Below are 21492 nucleotides of genomic sequence, written 5' to 3'. Positions count from 1 at the left end.
GGCCACCTTCTTCCATTGCTCCGTGGTCCAGTTCTGATGCTCATGTGCCACTGTTGGTGCTTTCGGCAGTGGACAGGGGTCATACGCAACAAACTGTGATAAATTGTGTATTCTGATCCCTTTCTATCAGAACCAGCTTTTTAAATTGTTGAGCAATTTAAGCTACAGTAGCTTGTCTGTTTGATCAGACCATACGGGCCAGCCTTCGCTCCCCACACGCATCAATGAGCCCTGGCCCCCCATGACCCTGTGGCCGGTTCTCCACTGTTCCTTTTCTTGGAGCACTTTTGATAGATACTGACCACTGCAGACCGGGGACAGCCCACAAGAGCTGCAGTTTTGGAGATGCTCTGACCCAGTCGTCTAGCCATCACAGTTTGGCCCTTGTCCATCTCGCTCAAATCCTTTCGCTTGCCCATTTTTTTCCTGCTTCTAACACAACAACTTTGAGGACAAAATGTTCACTTGCTGCTTAATATATCCCACTGAAGAGATAAACAATGTTATTCACTTCATAATGTAAAACGTAAAAAAAAAAAAAACATTCAAAATTGTCAATAAAGTAAAGATTATTGGATTATTTATAAGAAAATACTACACCTTAATAAAATAAATGTTCAAAGTTGTAAATAAAACTGACTGTTCCAATACGTTTTACAAGAAAATACTATTTCAGACTTTCCACTTCAAAATTGTATTAATTGTGTAACTTGCAGTTTCTTTGTAATTATTTGTGCCATTTATGACAAGAAGAAAATCAAACAGATAGCCATATGTGTGCGTTTATGAGTTCATGAGTTTCTGGTGGTGGAAAGATTGTGTTGACAGACTGTGTTTCCAGATCACTGCTGAGAGAGCATCACTAATCTACATTCTGTGCCAAGATCTTCTCTCTCCGAGCATCAGTTGCCCATCGTGTCTGTCTGGCATTGTGAGTCTATATGTCATCTGACTGATCTTTATGCACTGTCCATTTTATCTATGATTATGAGCTCCTCTCCACCTATTCCTATCACTCATTACCACTTGACATTTCCTTCACAAGTCCCAACATCCTGTCTGCCACTATCTCTGTCTCTCAGTTCTGACGAAGGCCCTATTTTCTTAAAGATCACACAAAATTTTGAAATGCCGCAAACCCTTCTTGGACCACAAAAGGAGATAACAGAATGCTCACATTGCTAATAACAAGCAAACGGGGACAGAGGCTATCAAACTCAATCTCCAAAACCTTTTAAAGTCCCCCTGTAGTCAATAATTGTATCCCTTAAAAATCACGTTTTAATTTTTCCTGTGAAAAAAAAAATGTATTCATGCCTTAAAGGGATACTTCACCGCTTTTTCATATTAAACTATGTTATTTCCTTAACTAAGACGAGTTGATACATCCCTCTCTTGTCTGAGTGCATGCACTTAATCGCTCTGACACGCGGTGACGATCTGATAGCATTTAGCTTAGCCCACTAAGCACAGTTCATTCACTATGGTACCAAACAGAGATCAAGTTAGAAGCCACCAAACACCTCATCGTTTCCCTATTTAAATACAGTTACAAGAATAGTTGAACGATCAAGTATGATGACATATAATAAAATGTGGCGCTTTTCTAAGCGGATTAAAAAGGAGAACTATAATGTATGGCGGAATAGCACTTCTGAGAGTACTTCGACTCGGCGCAGCAAAAAGTCCCGGCTGAAAAATCCTCCCTCACATCTCCCCCTCCCTCTCTCATTTCTGTCAATAGGGGGAAGGGGGAGATGTGAGGGAGGATGTTTCAGCCGAGAATTTTTACTTAGTTTAATATGAAAAAGCGGTGAAGTATCCCTTAAAAATAGCTTGAATAACTCTACCCCTTGCTTCATTTAGTATACTCGTAAACTATGAATATGCAAATGCATTCTGCCTTCCCAGAATGCTGTGCTGAAGCGTTGAAGTCGCTTGATGTCACCCATAGGAATAAAGTGGAGCGTGGCACAACAGAATTGTTGCACGGACGAGTGAATCTGCAGCTGAGAGCAGTGTTTATGGGCGTGCATTTCCTCTCTCGCTCTGGTCACGCGTGCGCGTGCACCCTACCGGGAGAAGAGCCCGTACGGCCCATACAAGGACCTTCCGCTCTGTTGACGTCAAGCGGACCCATACTCGGAAAAAACTCTCCGAAACTTGTGAGAAACCGGAAGGAGTATTTTTGACACAGAAATACTCCATCAAACGTCCAACTTAGTTTTTGAAACTTTGTCTGTGTTTAGGATGGGAATCCAAGTCTTTAACAGTGTAAAAAGCTCAGTATGCATGAAACAGCATTCCCCCCCCCCCCCCCTTTAAGAAACAAACACCTTTTGTGCCCTGTCTGTGTATTATTTATATCTTTATGTTTGTGTACACATTTATTTGTTAGCATGTGTGTTTTGTGTGCGTGTAGTCATCCAAACCAGAGGGATTACTCAGATTTGTAATTAGTCCAACGGATGCTTCAGACAACTTAATTATGCTCCTTAATTTACATGCAGACCAAATGGAATAGCAGGTGTTTGGTCTCCTCAATTCAATTAACGCTCCTAATGCCAGTCGACCTGCATGGCAGGGCAATACATGCAACAATTATGGATCAGGATTAGCACTGAGACATAGCTGAGTGACATATCAGAGGACATTATCATATACAAAAGAGGCATAATTTAGCACTAATAACGGCACACAGAAGGCCACAATCATTCCTGGAATATGAAAGCTTTTCTAATGATCTGTGGAAATGGGACTGAAATGCACATCATTAGATCGGAACTAAAACAAAGCCATGAGGCTGACACAACCGCGGGAATGACGTCTGTGACACATGTTTTCAAGTGAAAATGTAACATTATGCTTTATTATACACACCAAATCTTGTGTTAAACAAGATACATTTCTCATAAAATTCATTTTGTTCATTTTAAATTCTAAGAAATACTATTGTATCCAGCATCAAGATGAGAATATTGTGTAAAATCGAGGCCAACGAATGTCTATCCATGTTTGCTTGAGTCATTTTTCAAGTCTGTACTGATATGGTGAAATATACTGTACTTCCACATCTAAATGCTTTACTGGCTGGCATGAAAACGGTGATGAGCTGCCAGGCCCTGTGGTCCTGCTGGCCAGCGTGAGAATGCACGAGATTACACTGGCACAGACCGCACACCCACACCTATATCAGTGCTGCACAGAAAGACACTGCATAAGGCCAGTGAGGAAATAAGAAAAGTGCCGTTATAGAGTTTTTTCCACATATTACTTTTCATGTAGTGGCTAATTTAGCTGTTTATGAATGTAAAAGGTCTGAAATTTTTAAAGAGCAAAGTGCATGAAAAATCTGTTTGGCTTAATTCTTGGTCTATTCACATCAGTGTTAGATGTGTGTTTAATGTCAGTGTGTACTCCTAGTAAATTAAAGTATTTATTTGTTAATCTGCGCCATGAATCTGACACAGAATCTACCTGACAACAGAGAGTCTTATTTCCTGCACAAACATATGTAGGACGTCTACTTTGACCCTCAAACACTGCTGAGAATGGAAGAGTTTGGATTATGTTTTTTTTTTCTCTCTCGATAAGGCACTGTTTTCTATGCTCCAAAAGCAAATCCACTTTGCATGCACTCCCAAAGGGTGAGGACTCGCACTCGAATTGATACGGTGAAACCGATGCCACTGTTGCTGTTCCTATCACTCATATCTCAAGTGCTGAGGAAGAGCTGGAGCTAAAATTCATGAGCGTTTAGGCTGTGTTTACACTGGCACTAAAAAATCTGATTTTTTTACTCACAACTGACACAGGTCGGAATTTGTTGCACGTGTAAACACAAAAATCCATACGAGATCCTATTTTTCACATCCGTTTTAAACCACTTCCAAATGTGTTTTTAAATCAGATACATATCCGATATCTGGACATCCGACCTGCTGAATGCCTGAACATGAATATCTGATTCCCCTTTGAATTCCAAGCCAACACAAGACAAGGACGACACATTTGCCCACAAATAGCTTTTTAATGTTGTATTCTGAGCAGATGTGCTTGTATGCGCAGCTTTTTTTTATTGAGACTGGAATTTTATAAATGGAAAGAAATTGTGTGTGCGCACATTCAGGAGCTGCTGGTTTTCAACCTCTGCCCTATGAGTTTCATAAATAGAAACATTTTCACGTATATAGAAAGACTATATAATAAGACTATACTATATTTTATTATATATTTTCGCTATATTATATTTTTCAGCAACGATAACTCTGCTGTAATTAAACCAACAAGCTTCTCTATTAAGGCTAGTCTCTCTCTCTCTCTCTCTCTCTCTCTCTCTCTCTCTCTCTCTCTCTCTCTCTCTCTCTCTCTCTCTCTCTCTCTCTCTCTCTCTCTCTCTCTCTCTCTCTCTCTCTCTCTCTCTCTCTCTCTCTCTCTCTCTCTCTCTCTCTCTCTCTCTCTCTCTCTCTCTCTCTTCTCTCTCTCTCTCTCTCTCTCTCTCTCAAATTCATTAAAAAAAATTAAAAAAATTAATCTTACAGCGAAACTTTATTTCACTTCAGAATTCTAGATCTAACAATAGGCTAGATAAAATAAAAAAAAGAAATGTATTATTTTCCTGCCCATTCAGTCAAATATCCATGACAGCTGTTATCTTGTCCATGCTGGCAAATATTCATGGCCACCCGACATGAATTATATAAATAATTTTAATAATACAGCTATTTAAAACCAGATGGTCCACCATGTGCATATTAAAGCAATCACCAATATCATTTTGGGCGGGTATTAATGTAAACACAGATATCGGATATCAGTCGTGTCTAAAGTGAATGTAAACAGACGGGCCAAAAAAAATCGGATATGGTCAAAAGATCAGCTCTGTGCAAGATTTGCTGTGTAAACGCAGCCTTAGTCTCCGACACGACTGGGCCATCAGAGCAGAGAAGGTTCATGGAAAGAAGGGGTCTAGAGAAACCAGAATTTTTAGACATTTGTGAGAAATAGGTGATGCTGCAATAAATATTATATGAAAATTAAATTGTTGACCTTGGATGCATGTAAACCTATTGTAGGAGACAATTAGGAAAATTAGGAACCTTTAAAATGGCATAATGGGGCACTTCAGGGGTTAAGGTGGGTGTTAATAAAAAGATCATCCTATTTTCTAAATACATGATATTATAAATTATTCATCCATGCATATATTTGAATGACATTTTTTGAGCTTGTCATTTTAAATCAAAATATCATAACTTGGGCCACAGCCACACAAAGCCAGAGCGTTCCCTATCCAATCTTTAATTACCCTTGATCTCCCAGTGAAACGACAGACCTGACTTGTCTCTGGAGATGTACGCTGTAAAAAAAAATTATACACAGGCAGACAGGGTAACCCAAATAACCAGTCAAAAGAGTCAAATCCATAAACATTGGAAACCAGAATAGCGCTCAGAATTGCAGTGTGACACAAACAAGACTTAGCAAACAATTACTGAAAACACAAGGCTTATAAAAACAGAGTGAGCAGTAGGTTGGGCATCGAGAACCGGTTCGAACTTGGAACCGTTTAAAAAATAACGATGCCATTGAAATCTTTTAGAAACAATTTTTTTTATTCCGATCATCGGTTCCAAACGCGCATGTTTTGGTTTCCATAGTGGCCAGCTGATTTCCGGAAGTGCTTGCCGCGCCCGCTTGCTCTTGCAGCCATGGAGCACGGTAAGCAGCGCTCTAAAGTGTGGATTTATTTCACTATTTAAAAGCCTGGGTCGGTACAGTGCAACTAGTGTTATCAAAAATATTGATACTGAAATATCCAAAATGATACGATACTCAGTTTCTAAAGTATCGATCCCAGCTGCACTCTTCTCCAACCGACAGCGAGTTGACACGCACCCGCATATTCTAACTCAGCTCGGTTAACCCTCTGAACTCAGCGAACGCTTTCTGCTGGATTATTCCTCATGACAGCGCGTTAGTCTTAGTGTGTGATCGGTCTGAATTTTGCGTGGGATTGCACATAATTCTACAAATCCCTGCAGATTTCGCACTCACATACCGTAATAAAGCTGCCTCTGACATGCAAGTGCAAACATTTGCTTCTTTTTCCAGCTTATAATTGGTCAAATACACTCAAAATAATTCTCAGTGCACATCTTGAAGAGTATTAACGTAAACACAGTCGTAAACAGTTTAGGAAGAAATGAAGAATGAGTAACAGGAACAGCGTTGTGGATCCATGCGTGCATTAGTCTTAAAGGACAACTCCGGCAAATTTTTAAGTTTATTTTGATCGTTATATCTTTGTGAGTACAGTCTGTAGAAAAAAAACCCGAACCAGATTGGTCCTAAGTGGCTGCACCCGTCTTTAACCACGGAATGGCATTCAACCCGGCCCGGCTGTGTTGTGTCTTTATAAGTTAGTCAAGTGTTCGCTGCAAATTTTTACAATTCAGAAAGGCACAAACGCGAACAATTTCTTCTTCACTCGTGAGCCCAATCGGATCATCACTCTAGTGATGTCCGGTCACGAACTAATCGTTCTTTTTAGTGATCCAGTCGAACCAGTTCACCAAATCAGACTGAATCGTTCTAAACGGTTCGCGTCTCAAATCAGCGCTGACCACACATTATTTTAGTTGCTCACTTTCTGACATGAGTGACAGTCCCTCCGAATATAAATAAACTAATGTCTTGAATTATATGTTGTAACTCCAACCGTTCACTGAACTGAGTCATATTTTGCTGAGAGATCTGATGAACTCACGAGCAGCTGATGCTGAGCATGCGCGAGTAACTGAACGAGCAGCGGTCCTCTCCTCAGGATCAGCAGTACAGAATCGAAAACTATTTCTCTCGAACACGTTCAATACCGAGGACCGACGAGCCGATGAGCAGAGCCTCTTCACACACGATGCTCTTCTCGACTTTCCGGCTACCGCTGCGTTCCCACGGGACTTCAGCGCAAGATACAGCTAGTCGGATAAAACAGGTGAATTTAAACAATGGCTAAGTGGCTAAACGCATCTCGTTGTCGTGTGAGGGACCTGTTCATGTTGGACGGGCATTTTAATTGCATTTTGTGTTTGTTAAGAGGCACAAAGACACCCTTTACGTTATGCCCCCAAAGCTGCCGTTTTAGCTGAGAGGGGCTCTGGGCATTAACTGTAATAACTCCGTGTTGCAAGCACTAATCCGGTTCGGGTTTTTTTCTACAGACTGTACTCACAAAGATATAATGATCAAGATAAACTTAAAAATTCGCTGGAGTTGTCCTTTAAAGAGACAGCAGTTATTTGTTATTCAAACTACAAAAAGACAAACGATCACTCTGCTCTTGACAGATCAACTTGTGTAACTATAATGGTTTGATCTATAGGCTATTTTTTTGTTTTTACAAAGAACATTATCCAATGCTATTTTAAATTGAATTACTTTGCATTTTTTTATTCAGTTTCTTACGTGAATGTTAGCCCTACCTGAAAAAATAAAGCAGTCTATTTCATTTGTATCTTTTATTCTATTTTATTTATTTGTGCTATTGTTTGTAATCTGTTTATTTGTTCTTATTTTATTACTGTTTACTCGTCTTTTTAAATTCGAAATCAAGCTTCCTTGTGCTGTGTGTAAGCTATTGCAACACAATTACCCCGATGTAAAAAATACATTGAGTTAGCAAATATTTGTGAGAATTTTAATAGTAATTGATCAATGTTTATATATGAGAAAAAGCTTCAAAGCTTCATCATATAAAGTGATCTCTTCAGAAGAAATTTAATTGCCTAGACTTTCAATAGACGGACAAAAATAATCTTTATATTAAAAATAAAATTATTAAATAAAAAATATCTATTTGACAGTATATGCAGTGTCCCCCCCCCCATGGTATCAAAAATAGCATTGAATATGGATGTGACATGTTTTGACTCCACCCCTCAAATAATCGGAATCGAGAATTGAAAAGAACCGAAATCGAAATTAAGAATCTGAATCAGAATTGATCAAATCAAAACGATGCCCAACCCTAGTGCCCAGGGTAAAGACACACAGGTGGAAGCCATAACAATAATGAGTCCAGGAATTATGGGAATTGAATTTCATGATGGGAAAGCAAGGGAGACGGGAGGAGTGCCTTCTTCTGGTGGCGATCTGGGCCCTCCAGCTGGTGGATGTTACAGTAGTCTTTCTACTCCTAAATTTCACATTTCATAAAAAATGTGTTACTTGTCATTTCATTTGTAAATATTTGTGGAATTTACTAGCAATGTCTCAGTGAAATTAATATACAAGTGATAAATAAGGTACAATGGTATACTGTGTACCTTTTTAATGGGTACAGTCCCAGTGACAGTTTTTAGACACCACTTTTTTTCAGTGCATGTCAGATTTTTCCAATCATTTTGTACAAATTGCACATTGCTCTTCTCACACAGTGGGGTTGCCACTGGATCAAATGTAGTTTGCACTGCCCCATGCTTCAATAATAGTCTCTCTCTGATGCAAGGTGATAAGGGAAATCAATGGAGTGTCCTTTACGGAAGTAGCAGTGCTGAAGCAACTACATATATCTTTTAATGTGTCACATGTAGTAAACTAATGGCTCTTGCAGAGGCAGCAACGGCTCTCATAAGAGTCATTCCAATGCAAAGCCTGCATTATGTTGGGGTTAACAAATCAATCTGCACAGAAATGTGCTGCACAAACTGTTAAGGTCAGGCTGAAATGATTGGGGACCTTGTTAAAAATAAACTCCAGGCACTCTTCTCTAATGTTGGGATGCTCTGGAAGGATATGCAGCGTAGCTTGTGCAAAACACAATCAGGAACAGCATGCATTGGCATTTTAGTTGTTCCAGTGTTTAGGAATAATAGCATCTTATTCTAAGAAATACTATTGTATCCAGCATCAAGATGAGAATATTGTGTAAAATCGAGGCCAACGAATGTCTATCCATGTTTGCTTGAATCATTTTTCAAGTCTGTACTGATATGGTGAAATATACTGTACTTCCACATCTAAATGCTTTACTGGCTGGCATGAAAACGGTGATGAGCCTTATTCCCTCGCAGTACTGTATGTTTTGTAAATCTACATTGAATTCTTATTTTAATAAGTACAGCTAAATTTGATTTCTCATGACCTCTCTAATAATCAATTCAGCAAAATCATGTCAACTCATTGTAAAATAATCTACCTGCTCTATGACATTCACCCAGATATTGTGCCACATTAACAGAGATAAAGTTAGTTTAAGGTTAAAAATAAAGTCGAAATGAGATGGTGTTTGACCACAGTAATGCAGCACTCTGTTGTGCTGAAACTGCCATCACTCAGATTTGTCTGTGGGTGTCTGTATCAGAGTTAATCAATCCATATTAATAATAAAACAGGGTCCAGACCTGAGCCGAAATTCATTGGGAGTGTCAATTAACTCTGTGCCTGTAGAAAACGAATACTCAACTGGATCTGTCAATGTCTTTTAGGTCTCATTAGCAAACAGAAATGAATTATGTATGATCACCTTTTAAATCAATTATAAATTAAACCCTGCAATGGAAACAGCAGGTAACAGGAATCAAAGGAGCAGAAGGAGAGGAGAAAGTGTGAGATTCAGCATCTGCCATGGCACAAATGGCCTCCATAGGAATTGCAATAAATAATACAAATTAAAATTTGTCACCTTAACACTTTTATGGTGTTTTTATGGTTGCTTTTTAGCTATATAACTGGAGTCCAGTGAGTGGACATAATATTACATTCTGTGTAGAATGTTTCTTAAAGGGGTGATAAATTGAGAAATCCACTTTCCCTTGAGCCTTTGATATATACAGTAAAAGGTCATGGTAATATAAGAATATCCTGTAAGTTTCAGAGCTGAAAACTTCCTTGTTAGCCAAAGAAAAGCTTTAGACAACAGGCCCAAAAAACGATCGATTTTAGAATAAGCTTCCTCCTGATGTCATCGTGTGACAAAACGCCTCTACAGAATAATAATCACGTCTGATTCTGTAATTCTGTAGCCCAGCCCACCGACTCATGGAGCTGTTCAGCTCACGCTAGCCACCTGCAATAAACATGCATATAGCAAGATATTGAGCTTTTCCTTGATGTGGAAGAACACAGTCGCTGCATAAGCCTCCTTCAGATCCTAATAGTAACGTGTGGTTGAACTTTATTTTTAATGAAGTTCCAGCTCGCATGGTGAAGACATTGTATGCGTGTTCGCTTCATTACACTGTGGACTCGCTTGTAAACAAGTCTCAGGTCGACACTGGATTTGCAGACATATTGAGATTAAAACACAATGCTGTTTGTTTTATATTGTATCCGACAGGAATGGTGCAGCACACTGATGTGAGTAAAACATGTTTTTATATGTGATAGTATTGCACTCTTACAGATAGTATTGATTACAGAACATACCGTAGCATGATGTCACAGGCTGAAGAATCCCTTATTTGTTGGTTCATTGTGATTCGGGGTCAGACTCAGACATGTATGGGCCAGGGCTCACAAAGCCCAACGTCCCGGGGCTGTGTTTTCCAGATGGACTACCAGAACGTATGCACGTCGGCAGTCCGGCGAATCTTAAATAGTGAAATAATATTCCTTTCCTGATCTGAGTTGTTCACTCTCTTGTCTCTCGTTTACGAGCCCTGTGGTCGAGAGAATCATTCCGGTTGCCAGTTTCAAAATAATCCCTCTAATGTGAACCGGACTGAGCTCATTAAATATGCAAATCTTATCCAATCCTAGCCGTGGGTGCTTACTTTCAAGTCTCCAGTGACACGCCCATCAAAACCCAGCGTTCAGGAGAGAGCCTCAAATCCAGTGTAGAAAATAGCCTAGTACTTATTCATTAGGATGTTTTTGAATATAAAAACCACACACATGTCACTAGTTGACCTCAGACAACAGCATAATAAAAAGAAACAAAAAAGAAACAAAAAAGCCAGTTCATGACACCTTTATTGGGGGACAAAAATGGCAGTGCACCTTTAAGGCCAGCAAAATGAGAGAAAGCTGAGAGCACCGATGCCACACAGGGCCAAGCAGGAGTAAGTCTAAAAATAGCCACGCATTACTGTATCCACGTTTCCTTTACTTCCTCACTGCCCTCCCTCCGCAAACCACACGTATGTCCCTGGTTGGCCCGCCCTGGGCTTTAGGGGCCACTATCATTTATTAAAATCAGCTGCAGGTTGCTGTGCCAGTAGGGAAACTCTTTACCTGGTGCTCTGACAGCATGAAATTACCCAGATCGCAACTCAGCATGACACCGAAAAATAACAGAGGCCAATAAACCACTGAGAAAGAAGCAAGAGGAGTAATAAGTAAGAGATTTAAACTTCCATCCTCTTTATAAGCTATTTTTGTCTATTTTTTTTTTAGCACTGTGTTTTTATGGGCATGATGTGTTATACTGCTAATATAATGCCTATTGTGTTCATTTTGCATGGTTGACAGTTAAAGGCCCAGCTCTGTCTCTCTCTTTCTCTACTTGCCAGAGACAGACTGCAATGAGAAGAAAAACATGTGAACATTACTGTTACGGATTAAAATTCAAATTGTGTTTCATGAGTTTATCTCACCGACCAGAGAGAGAACAAGAAACAGAGAGCTAGAGAAAGTGAGGGAGGAGAGAAAGAACCAGCACCATGCTCAGGAACAAAAACATGGACTAGATTTGAGACAAAAACACAGAGGATGCCTTCAGGTTTAATGTGTGTCTGTGTCAGAAGTTATAAAGGTAACTCTACTTGGAGATGTTTTGCCCTCCGTTCAGGGTGGCTTTCAAGTGTGAAATGAAATCGGTTCTGCTGTTCGGACTGACACCTCTCACTTCCTCTCTCTAGATGTCATATGAAACTCCATATTTCAAGGAACAGCAATATCTATCTATCTATCTATCTATCTATCTATCTATCTATCTATCTATCTATCTATCTATCTATCTATCTATCTATCTATCTATCTATCTATCTATCTATCTATCTATCTATCTATCTATCTATCTATCTATCTATCTATCTATCTATCATCTATCCATCCATCCATCCATCCATCCATCCATCCATCCATCCATCCATCCATCCATCCATCCATCCATCCATAATCACTATTTTTGGACTACTTTTAGATTACTTTTGACCTAACTTGTTTAATCACATTGATTTGAGTTGAATATCTTGTACCAAATTGATATAAAAATAACAAGGGAAAGAAAATATATTCCATTCTTTGTTATCAACAACATAGGCCCCATTTACACTGCATGGTTTAAGTGACCCAATTCCGATTTTTTCCTCTCATGTGGCACAGATCGGATATGACATGTGAATGTGTAAGCAGTAAAAAAACGCATGAATTCCGATATCCTCAGATCGGATTCAGGCGGGCCTCACTCATATGTGGTAATAAATCCGATATGATTCGGATGCGTGCATAAGCGTCTGCCATGTAAGCGGTCAAATCGGATATCCCCCAGTAAATGCGAGTCGTACGTCATTGAAAAAAGGACGGAGGCGAATGATGTCAACTCAGTTGGACACAAAGTTGCCATTCATGCGGAATTGGGCTACTTTAACACAGTTGTGAGTTGCAATTGGACGGGTTTTGTTGTGAAAGCCAGGCAACCCCGTCAAGGGCTCTCCTCTTTTTCTCCGCCTTAAGAGAGAAATGTTTTGCCGACCTTTAAAGATGTGTGGAACAGTGCAGACAGCAAAACATTGTGCAATCATTTTGTCTGCGTCCATTGCATATCGCGCTGTTTTACTTCCTTTCACCGGTTAAGAACATCTTGGGCTGTTTTCCCAGTGTACAGTGTAAATGCAAATATCAGATACGGGTCGCTTTTGAAAAGATGATGTAAGCGGGTCATCAAAAAAATCGGATATAGTCACCAAATCGGAATTGTGCATCAAGACCTGCAGTGTAAATGCAGCCATAAAGTGCATTAAATATTTCATTACGTCAGGGTTTCCCAGACTGGGGTTCATGATGCAACTGCAGGGGTTTGTGAGTTTAATGAAAAGCTATTAAGTAATTAAATAATAAGTACTTAATTGTGTTATTGACCTAACTAACTAATTAAAATCTCAGGGGGTACTTCAAATAAATATATTATGTCAAACCCCAGCTGACAATAAAAGTTGCATATAAATATGAAATTATGTGAATAAGGACAAAACTCCCCAAATACATAAATGCATGTTTAAATGGTCTTATATGCATTTGCCATGCTCTGTTGGCTTACTTCTACAGTACGTGTTTGAGGTTTTTATTGTGAAAGAATCCAAAATAATCAAAGATAGTTGATATTTTTCTTTGAACAAAGACATTTGTTTTACTGTGTTTCACCCCCCTCTCTCTTATCAGTGGGGCTTTTTGGGATTCCTAAAGACAAAGAGATGTTGAGGGCCTGTAGGCCAAATGGTGCCACACCTGTAGTACAGTGGGGGAAAGTTTGGTCTGATTGGTCAGTTTGAATGTCTCAGGGTTTCAGTCACATGGTCAAGGGATGTATAAAAGAAGATTGCAACTGTTGCTCGAGGTTCTCTCTTTTTCTCTGGGGGTCTCTTTCCTCTGACGCTGTCTTTTTCTCTGGCTGTCTCTTCTAGGGTCTTCTTTGGCTCTTCTCTTTGCTCTCTCTCTTTCTATCTTTCTATCTCTCTCTATCTCTCCCTATCTCTCAGGTAACATTCTATACATGCTGGGTACGATTAATAGTATAAGTTTTATCATCTCATTCATCTATTTTGTAACTATTTTAAGTGTAACCATAACCGGATTTTGTCATTAAATTCTTTCAATTAGAAATGATTTGCTAACTAGTTTTGGTTTGGTATTGACTTTGAAGTGCTCCCTATTGCAATACAATATAGTCACATTAAAGCAACGCTCTCCCACATATTTTGCTATTGTAACTGCGCTTATTTCCGTCGTTGGTATAAGTTGCAGTGGGTGGTTATAGACAAGAAATGTACAGTTTTCTACCATCACGCTGATAACGTTTCTTTAGTCGTTCGGCAACCCTGCAATCAGAACCACTGTAGGCGATCCACCCTTACAATTGAGTGTTGCAACTCGAGCGTTCTGCAGCATTGTACCAAATGATATACAGAACTAGTTTAATATGACAGAAAAGCGGTACATATGGAGCTGATTATGTCATGCAAACATCAAAATGTATTCGTTTACAAATGATGCATATGGTAAAAGATTTTTGAAGTCATAACAGTATTGTGCAAGGAAACAGCTGCATAAAACAATCCCTAAGCAACTTTTTGGAAACCGATTAACATAATACCTGGAAAAGGAAAGTTGGCAGAGTTATTTATTACATTTTAAAGAAGATCAGCATTTTTTTCTGTTGCATAATGTTCTTTTGTGTACTGATCTCTTAGAACATCTTCATCCCAGACTCAACAGACTCTATCTGTTGATCACAAATGCAGGAAGCAGGCCAGCAAACCACTCAAAGTATTAATTGATAGTCAGTGTACACCAACAAAACCGACCTCTGCAAGACCTGCCAGACATCCAACCGCCTCTTGCCAAAGCTCATGTTGGGGCATCATGAGCAAGAGTCAATGTTTCTATATGTGCTTGTGTGTGTGCGTTTGTATGTGTGGGAGTGTATGTCTGCAAACTAAACCCAAGCTAATATCATTACCAGTCATGCTGCTCCAATATAACCCCACTATGGAGACATAAAAGACCTCAATCAATTCAGGTCTAGACACTACTTGCCAATCAATAAACACATAACATCACAAATAAAGGTCTATGGTGAAGGAAAAAAAACAAAGGATGGAGAGAAGAGGAAAAGCGAGATGGGGAATTGGCAAGGCCTGGGGGCTCAATTTGTTTGTTGTAATCAGGTATGATGATCTCAGATATGCACCTGCTGGAGTCTCAAACATGGCTGGATAGAGCAAACTAACAGCATCCCATAATCAAACATGCACTTATGCTGTGTATGAACAGCAGGGGGAACCTGCAGGATTTATGGCTTAATCCATCGTACTCAGAAACAAATTGTAAGCAAAGGTCGCTGAATCACAGCAACTATTACATTTATCCATCCTCGTCGCAATGGTGTGCTCAACAGACGTGACCGTGATGGGCTCCAATGCCATTGATGTGAATATATGATACAATAAACACTTTATGATTAGTTAATCTTGGCAGCTGTAATAGTAAAAACATAATAAATGTTTTTAAAAGAGTTCCACTTGTAAGACTTATTTCATACGAAATGATGATAGCCAATCATAGCAGGTGGAGTTTTAAGTCGTTTAGTTTAAATCTTAAGATGACACAAAAATAGCCTTTAATTTATTAAGTTGAAAATTGTCAGAAATTGCTTCCTAGCCTCTACATAGAGCACTATATGTCAACTATTTTGTAGTAATTTGTTGTGTTCTGAAATGTTTTTCTTTCAAGAGTGTTTTCTTGTTTGTTTTTATAGCAGTTTGCAGATTCGTTTAAAGGGGTCATTAATTGCATTGCTTTATTGTTTTAGAATGTTTCCTGTGGTGCATTTATAATGTTAACATGATTTTAGAAATAAAAGGTATTTTTCCTACCCAGATTTTAGCCTCTGATTTGAACAGCAAGACAGTTGGAAGGGGCGTGTCACAATCATAGCAGTGGGCGTTTACACTGAAGTCTCATAGCAGCCAATCACAGCAGTGGGTGTTTACACTGAAGTCTCACAGCAGCCAATCATAGCAGAAGGTGTTAACACAACATGTAAATATCATGTTAACATTATAAATGCACCAAAGGAAACATGAAACAAACAAACTGCAATAAAAACAAACAGGAAAACACTCTTAAAAGAAAATTATAGGAATTCAAAACACAACAAAATGGTTGACATATAGTGCTGTAGAGGCTAAAGGAAGCAATTTCAGTAAATTTTCAACTTTTTTTTGGGGGGGGGGGGGGGGGGCTGGGGGCTGGGGGGTGAAATGCTGTTTCATGCATACTGAGCTTTTTACACTGTTAAAGACTTGGATTCTCATCCTAAACATAGACAAAGTTTCAAAAACGAAGTTGGACGTTTGATGGAGTATTTCTGTGTCAAAAATACTCCTTCCGGTTTCTCACAAGTTTCGGAGAGTTTTCTTCGAGTATGGGTCCGCTTGACGTCGATAGAGTGGAAGGTCCTTGTATGGGCCGTACAGGCTCTTCTCCCGGAAGGCTGCGCGCGCGCGCGTGACTAGATGCACGCCGCCCATAAACACTGCTCTCAAGGTGCAGATTCACTCGTCCGTGCAACACGTCTGTCGTGCCGCGCTCCACTTTATTCCTATGGGTGACGTCAAACGACTTTAATGCGCCCGCACAGCATTCCGGGAAGGCAGCGCTGCATTTGAACCGTTTTGAACGCAGAAATTACGAGAAGCGTCACATCACGCTTAGGTCGTGTTGCAATAGTGGATCTCCACGGTCACTGCTGTCACAGGACTTCACCAAATCAACAAGAAGTGTGTTTTTGACGGAGCGGTCCCAGCGATAAAGGTTCACGGTCGTGCTTTGGAAGCAGGCGGTGATCAAAACTGCTTCAAATGTCTGTTGTTGGCTATCGTCGCGTAAGTAAACATCAGTAAACGTTAGTTAATTTATCAATGGAGCATGCGATGTATGGTGTGTGTTTAAATACATTTGTTTAGCTGACTAATTTGTCAGTTTGTTTATTGTAAAACCACCCAAACATAAACCTAGCGTTCTCACAAAGCATGCTTCGTCATTCAAATGCGCTAACGGACTCTATTGTTGTTCTATGTATAACGTTACACTAGTCTGACGTGCAAAACCGTTTTGCTTGCTACTGCTAAGGTTTAGTCGCATACAATAGTCCATAAACCGAATCATGTCCTCATAAACTGAGAGTAAAGACAAATGTTGACAGGCCACTAAATACAGTACATACCACAGAGCCGGACGTCCTGCTGTTGTTGTTTCTCTTGTTCAATTTATTTCAGCCTTCTGATCTGATTCTGGATCATATCTGTATTAGTTGAATCTGATTGATAGCCATGGTTTATTAGGGTAACGTTTTCATCTCCACGCTTGAGGATGTCAGCTTTCAAAAGCTCTCATGCAGTAGCTGCGTGCTCGTCATTCTTTAGCTCCGCCCACTCGATACGCCTCCAGCCGTTCGTTTTTTTCCGGAAAGACTCGGTACAGCCTATCTTTCTTTTATAAATATAATAAAACTAAAGACTTTTCGGAGATATGAAGGATGCAATACTACTCTATAGGTACTCAAGATTGACGTGAGATTGACTGAAACTGAGTGCCCCCCCCCCCAATAAATTAATCAATACACACCTGTGGACTCTCGACACAGACTCTCAAACTTAAGCTCAAGTACAACAGAGTGTCACCTAATTATCAGTTCACTCAGTGGGGCTTTATTGGTCACATTATGCAGATTTACTTCCTGACCCTCTCCACACATGAACATGTGACTGAGACAGAGCACCAGACAGAAGGCTGATTACATACATGCACAAACTCTCATATCCACAAACACACACTAATGAGAGCCATCTCTTCATTACCTTTCTGACCTCAATCAGGGTGAAGATTCCCCCACACCCTTATTAATTATCTCAAACACTCACAAACACTCCTCTGTGTGTCCTTCCCATGCCATGACCACTTCATTAAAGTAGAGGCTTAGCCTAGAAATCTAGACGTACCCTAGCGGCAGCAAATCTAATCTGCCGCGAGTATCATAGCAACTCTCAATACCCTTCTGAGCTGTAAAACCCAAACTCTGGTCAGGCCAATCACATCGTGTATAGAGTCGGTGGGCGGGGCTTAACATAATGAAGGCAGAGTTGCGTTTGCGTGCTTCTAGTAAACACAGAAACTGGCGAACGGCGGTCTTTCAAATCAGCTTTGATCGCGACTCTGGAAGACTTGGAGTTAAGCTTTTCTCTGAGAAAAGAACAAAGAACGGCACTGAAGTCATTCTTAAGAAGGGAAGATGTGTTCGGAGTTTAGCCGACCGGATACGGCGAATGTTTAATCTGTCAACAATGCTCCGTTTCACCTTCGTTGCTCTGGTTGGTTGTAGCGCTATCCTATCGCGTGCAGAGGGAGTTTGAAAGACACCCGTTTTTCCCGCCCCTCGGATTGAGCCGTCAATGGTGAGTTTCCAGACCAAACATCTTGATGTGGGTCTGGCTTGCCAGGCTAGTAGAGGCTACCTTTAATAATACCTCTAATAATCTACATCATTTTATAACTCTCATGCTATTCCAAAACTTTTTCCACTGTGGAACACAAAGAAGAAAAAAAAGTGTCACGGAGCAGAATCACTGAGTGCTGTAAAGTCCACAAAGCAAGGTCCATAAACACATGATTGGAGGCAGTAACTGTATACAGTAACTGTAGAGTATATCTTCTCAAGCTTCATGTGAGGAACTGTCATTATCATGCAATAATCATTAAAACAAAACCAAAATAAGCCAGCTAATCAGATGGCTCCAGATATAATCATACTGAGGCATAATAACAGAAATTACTTTGTAATATGGCATTTAGAGAAAGAACACATGACCTTTTACAGTTGCTTGATTACAGGAACAATCTTTACTTACGAAACATCCTGCCACCCACCCTACACACAGACAAAAACAACAGATCGTCACATCATCTATTTAATCACTGCCATCTCTCAAACTTAAGGCTGCAGTTACGTCCACACATACACAAACACATCGGCGTGTATGAAGAAAAACAACTTGTACTCTTACACCTGCACACTCAGCACCCAGTCTGCAACTAGAGATTTTACGACCCCCTCCACCACCACCACCACCCCCCACCCGCCAATGGCGAATCTCTGCGGCATACAGAAGTGCTGGCCTTTCCATTCTCATTTCTCTCTCTCCAGCACCCACTCAGCTATTATGCCTCTATACCATGATGGGTGGCAGCAGTTTAATATATTTATGTCTAGGAGAGAAAAAAAAACACAGCTTTTGCTGCCCCCTACAGGTGTGGAGGGGAACAAAACAGCAGATTTGTTATGATTACTGTAACATGGTGTGTGACAATGAATAAAAATTAAATAAATACAATTATTTCTAAATAATATAACCAAGTTGGGCTTTGTCTAGGTCAGATAAATTTCTAACAAATAAATCCATTATATATACACACAGGGCTTGACATTAACACCCGCCGACCTGCCAGCAGTGGTGTGCAACACAGTCACTCCTACTTGCCACTTTGGCAGGTTCAGTTTTATCTATAATATTTTTTTTTTCATTTGTAGTCTCTTGTAGTTCAATGTGGTGTTGTCAAAAATATAGATTTTTCGAATCATATCAATTAATCGAATATCTGAAACAATTCCAATACTCATTTACAGTCCACTAAACAGTCCACTAAATCTTTCAGTCGTAATTGTTCTAATCACAATGACAAAAGAGTGTGCTTATGATTAGACTGTTTGTTTTTTATTTTATTATTTGCCATTTCATCCAATAGAGGACGTTCTAAACGTATTGTATCGTAGGCCCATGACCACATGTAGGCTCGCAGATATACAAATATTCAAATACATTGCTTCATATTTGATATCCGTTCAAATGAGATTTTTCTCAAAAATGATAGCCCTACTATGCATCATCTTTTAGTTTACCTTTCTTTTTATATTTGGTTATTGTTATTTTATCTATATATATCATCCTTTTATTCTCCTTACCACTGTATATTTCTATTTCTTATACATCTGATGATTATTATTTTTGGTTAGGGCTGTCTGACTGGAAGATGGAAGACTTGAGATAGGAAAAGGAGAGCAGTGTGCTTCGCTTTATTCTGCTTGTTAATGGTAAAATTGTAGGAGACAGTGCAAAGCAGCAAGAAAGGGCAAAGGTAACGTCCCCTACAGGAGCCCAACTTGGACTGACTTGTAAGGTCCAGGAGATATTGCGAACCTGCTCCATCTTTTCCATCTCAGACAGGGGTACCCGAATTTAGAGAAACAGGCAGCTAGGGTTCTATTTATCACCATTCTATTTTTATTTTTTAAATTTTCTTTACAACTGTTTTAATTATCCTTGTTTTATTTTTAATTCTTACACATGGTATTCTTATTTCTTCACTATTTTAATTCATTTCTACGTAAAGCACATTGAATTGCCATTGTGTATGAAATGTGCTATATATAAAAACTGGCCTTGCCTTGCCTTGCCCTGTAAACATACTGGACAAAAGCCAACAAGCAAATATTACAGAAGATCAAATCCTCTGTGATATCACAAAGAAATGTGACTTATATGCAATATTAATAACACTTTCAAAGTGTGGTTATTCTGACCCCAGCAAAAACATAGAATTTAGTAAATCCAAACTAAGAATTGTCAGAGGTGTATGCCTGCAGTAATCAAAAAATAATGTGAAAATTCAGTGCATTAATTCATGTAATTAAGATGTTCTATTTATATAATAAGTTGATTCGGAAAAGTCACAGTGCCATCAACCTGACATCTGAGTTATTAAATGTGTACTGGGGTCTTTCAGACCCCAAATATGAGTTAATTAAAGGATTTTCACACAATACTAAATGTATCTTGTAACTTCAGTGGTTTTTAAAGCAAGCATGAAGCAGACAGACCCAATGTGATTTTATGTGATTAAATTTGGCAATTTAAATCAGCGTGAGCGCACTCAAACGTTCAAAAGCCGGATAAAGTAACAAGCAACACAGAACCCAGAAACAGAGAGCCAAGATTAATCTAGTGCAAAAATGGCTATTTACAGCCAAAGCCATTTTGCAGGCATTAAATTGCACTAACATCTATATTTGGGGAATGAGAGCATGTTGTAGGGAACACTAGGGATGGGGAGCACTTAAGAAGAAGATTATTCACTCAATTATAACAGTGACCCAAAGAGACTAATCCTCTGTAGATTTTTCGCCTGGCTGCCACCTTCAGTTTCTAATGGCACAAAGAAAAATATAATCCAACTTTCTCAAAGGTTTTTAAAGAGGGTTTTATTGCGGCCTAATAAACATGAATAAAAAGATTTACAAAAGGAAAATGTAGAGATGATACACACAGAAAGCAATGAGCATGTTTATAAGGATCCTTCCAAAAGGAGAATGCAACTCCAATAGCGTTTTATATATCATAACATAATTGTCATGAACACACCTCTCCGTGAAGTTTCGGAGGGAAGTGAGCAGATTCGCCAGCATGTTTGCCTTGCTTCTTGTCTTTTCCGGTGCTTAGGGCGTGTGTTGCTCTTCCTGGAAAAGAATGAATAAAATGAAGATGTTAACACTTTATTTTGATGGTGCCATTTGAACATTCTGTCGACCATAAGTAACTTTGCAACTACATGTCAACCAACTCTCCTCAGAGTATTAGTAGACTGTCTGCGTAATATCTGCAAACACTTTATTGTGACAGTCCTCAACAGACATTCTGCTGACTATAAGTAACTTTGCAA

General features: G+C 39.4%; 1 protein-coding gene across 3 annotated transcripts in view; it reads right to left on the bottom strand.

Annotated features, from left to right (window-relative positions):
• sphkap (SPHK1 interactor, AKAP domain containing) overlaps positions 1 to 21287 on the bottom strand; it is a 106597-nt gene extending 85310 nt beyond the window's left edge. Inside the window, exon 1 of one of the 3 annotated variants that reach the window (XM_067420248.1) lies at positions 21195 to 21287. In XM_067420248.1, the coding sequence (XP_067276349.1) occupies positions 21195 to 21238 (44 nt within the window). In that variant the 5' untranslated portion in view covers positions 21239 to 21287. The remainder of the gene's footprint in view (positions 1 to 21194) is intronic. The other 2 variants (XM_067420246.1, XM_067420249.1) reach the window with 2 other exon arrangements.
• Between the last annotated feature and the right edge of the window lie 205 nt (positions 21288 to 21492).

The sequence above is a fragment of the Pseudorasbora parva genome, chromosome 16 (assembly GCF_024679245.1).
Source record: "Pseudorasbora parva isolate DD20220531a chromosome 16, ASM2467924v1, whole genome shotgun sequence".
NCBI lineage: Eukaryota > Metazoa > Chordata > Actinopteri > Cypriniformes > Gobionidae > Pseudorasbora > Pseudorasbora parva.
This window is presented reverse-complemented; position numbering and strand designations above follow the sequence as displayed.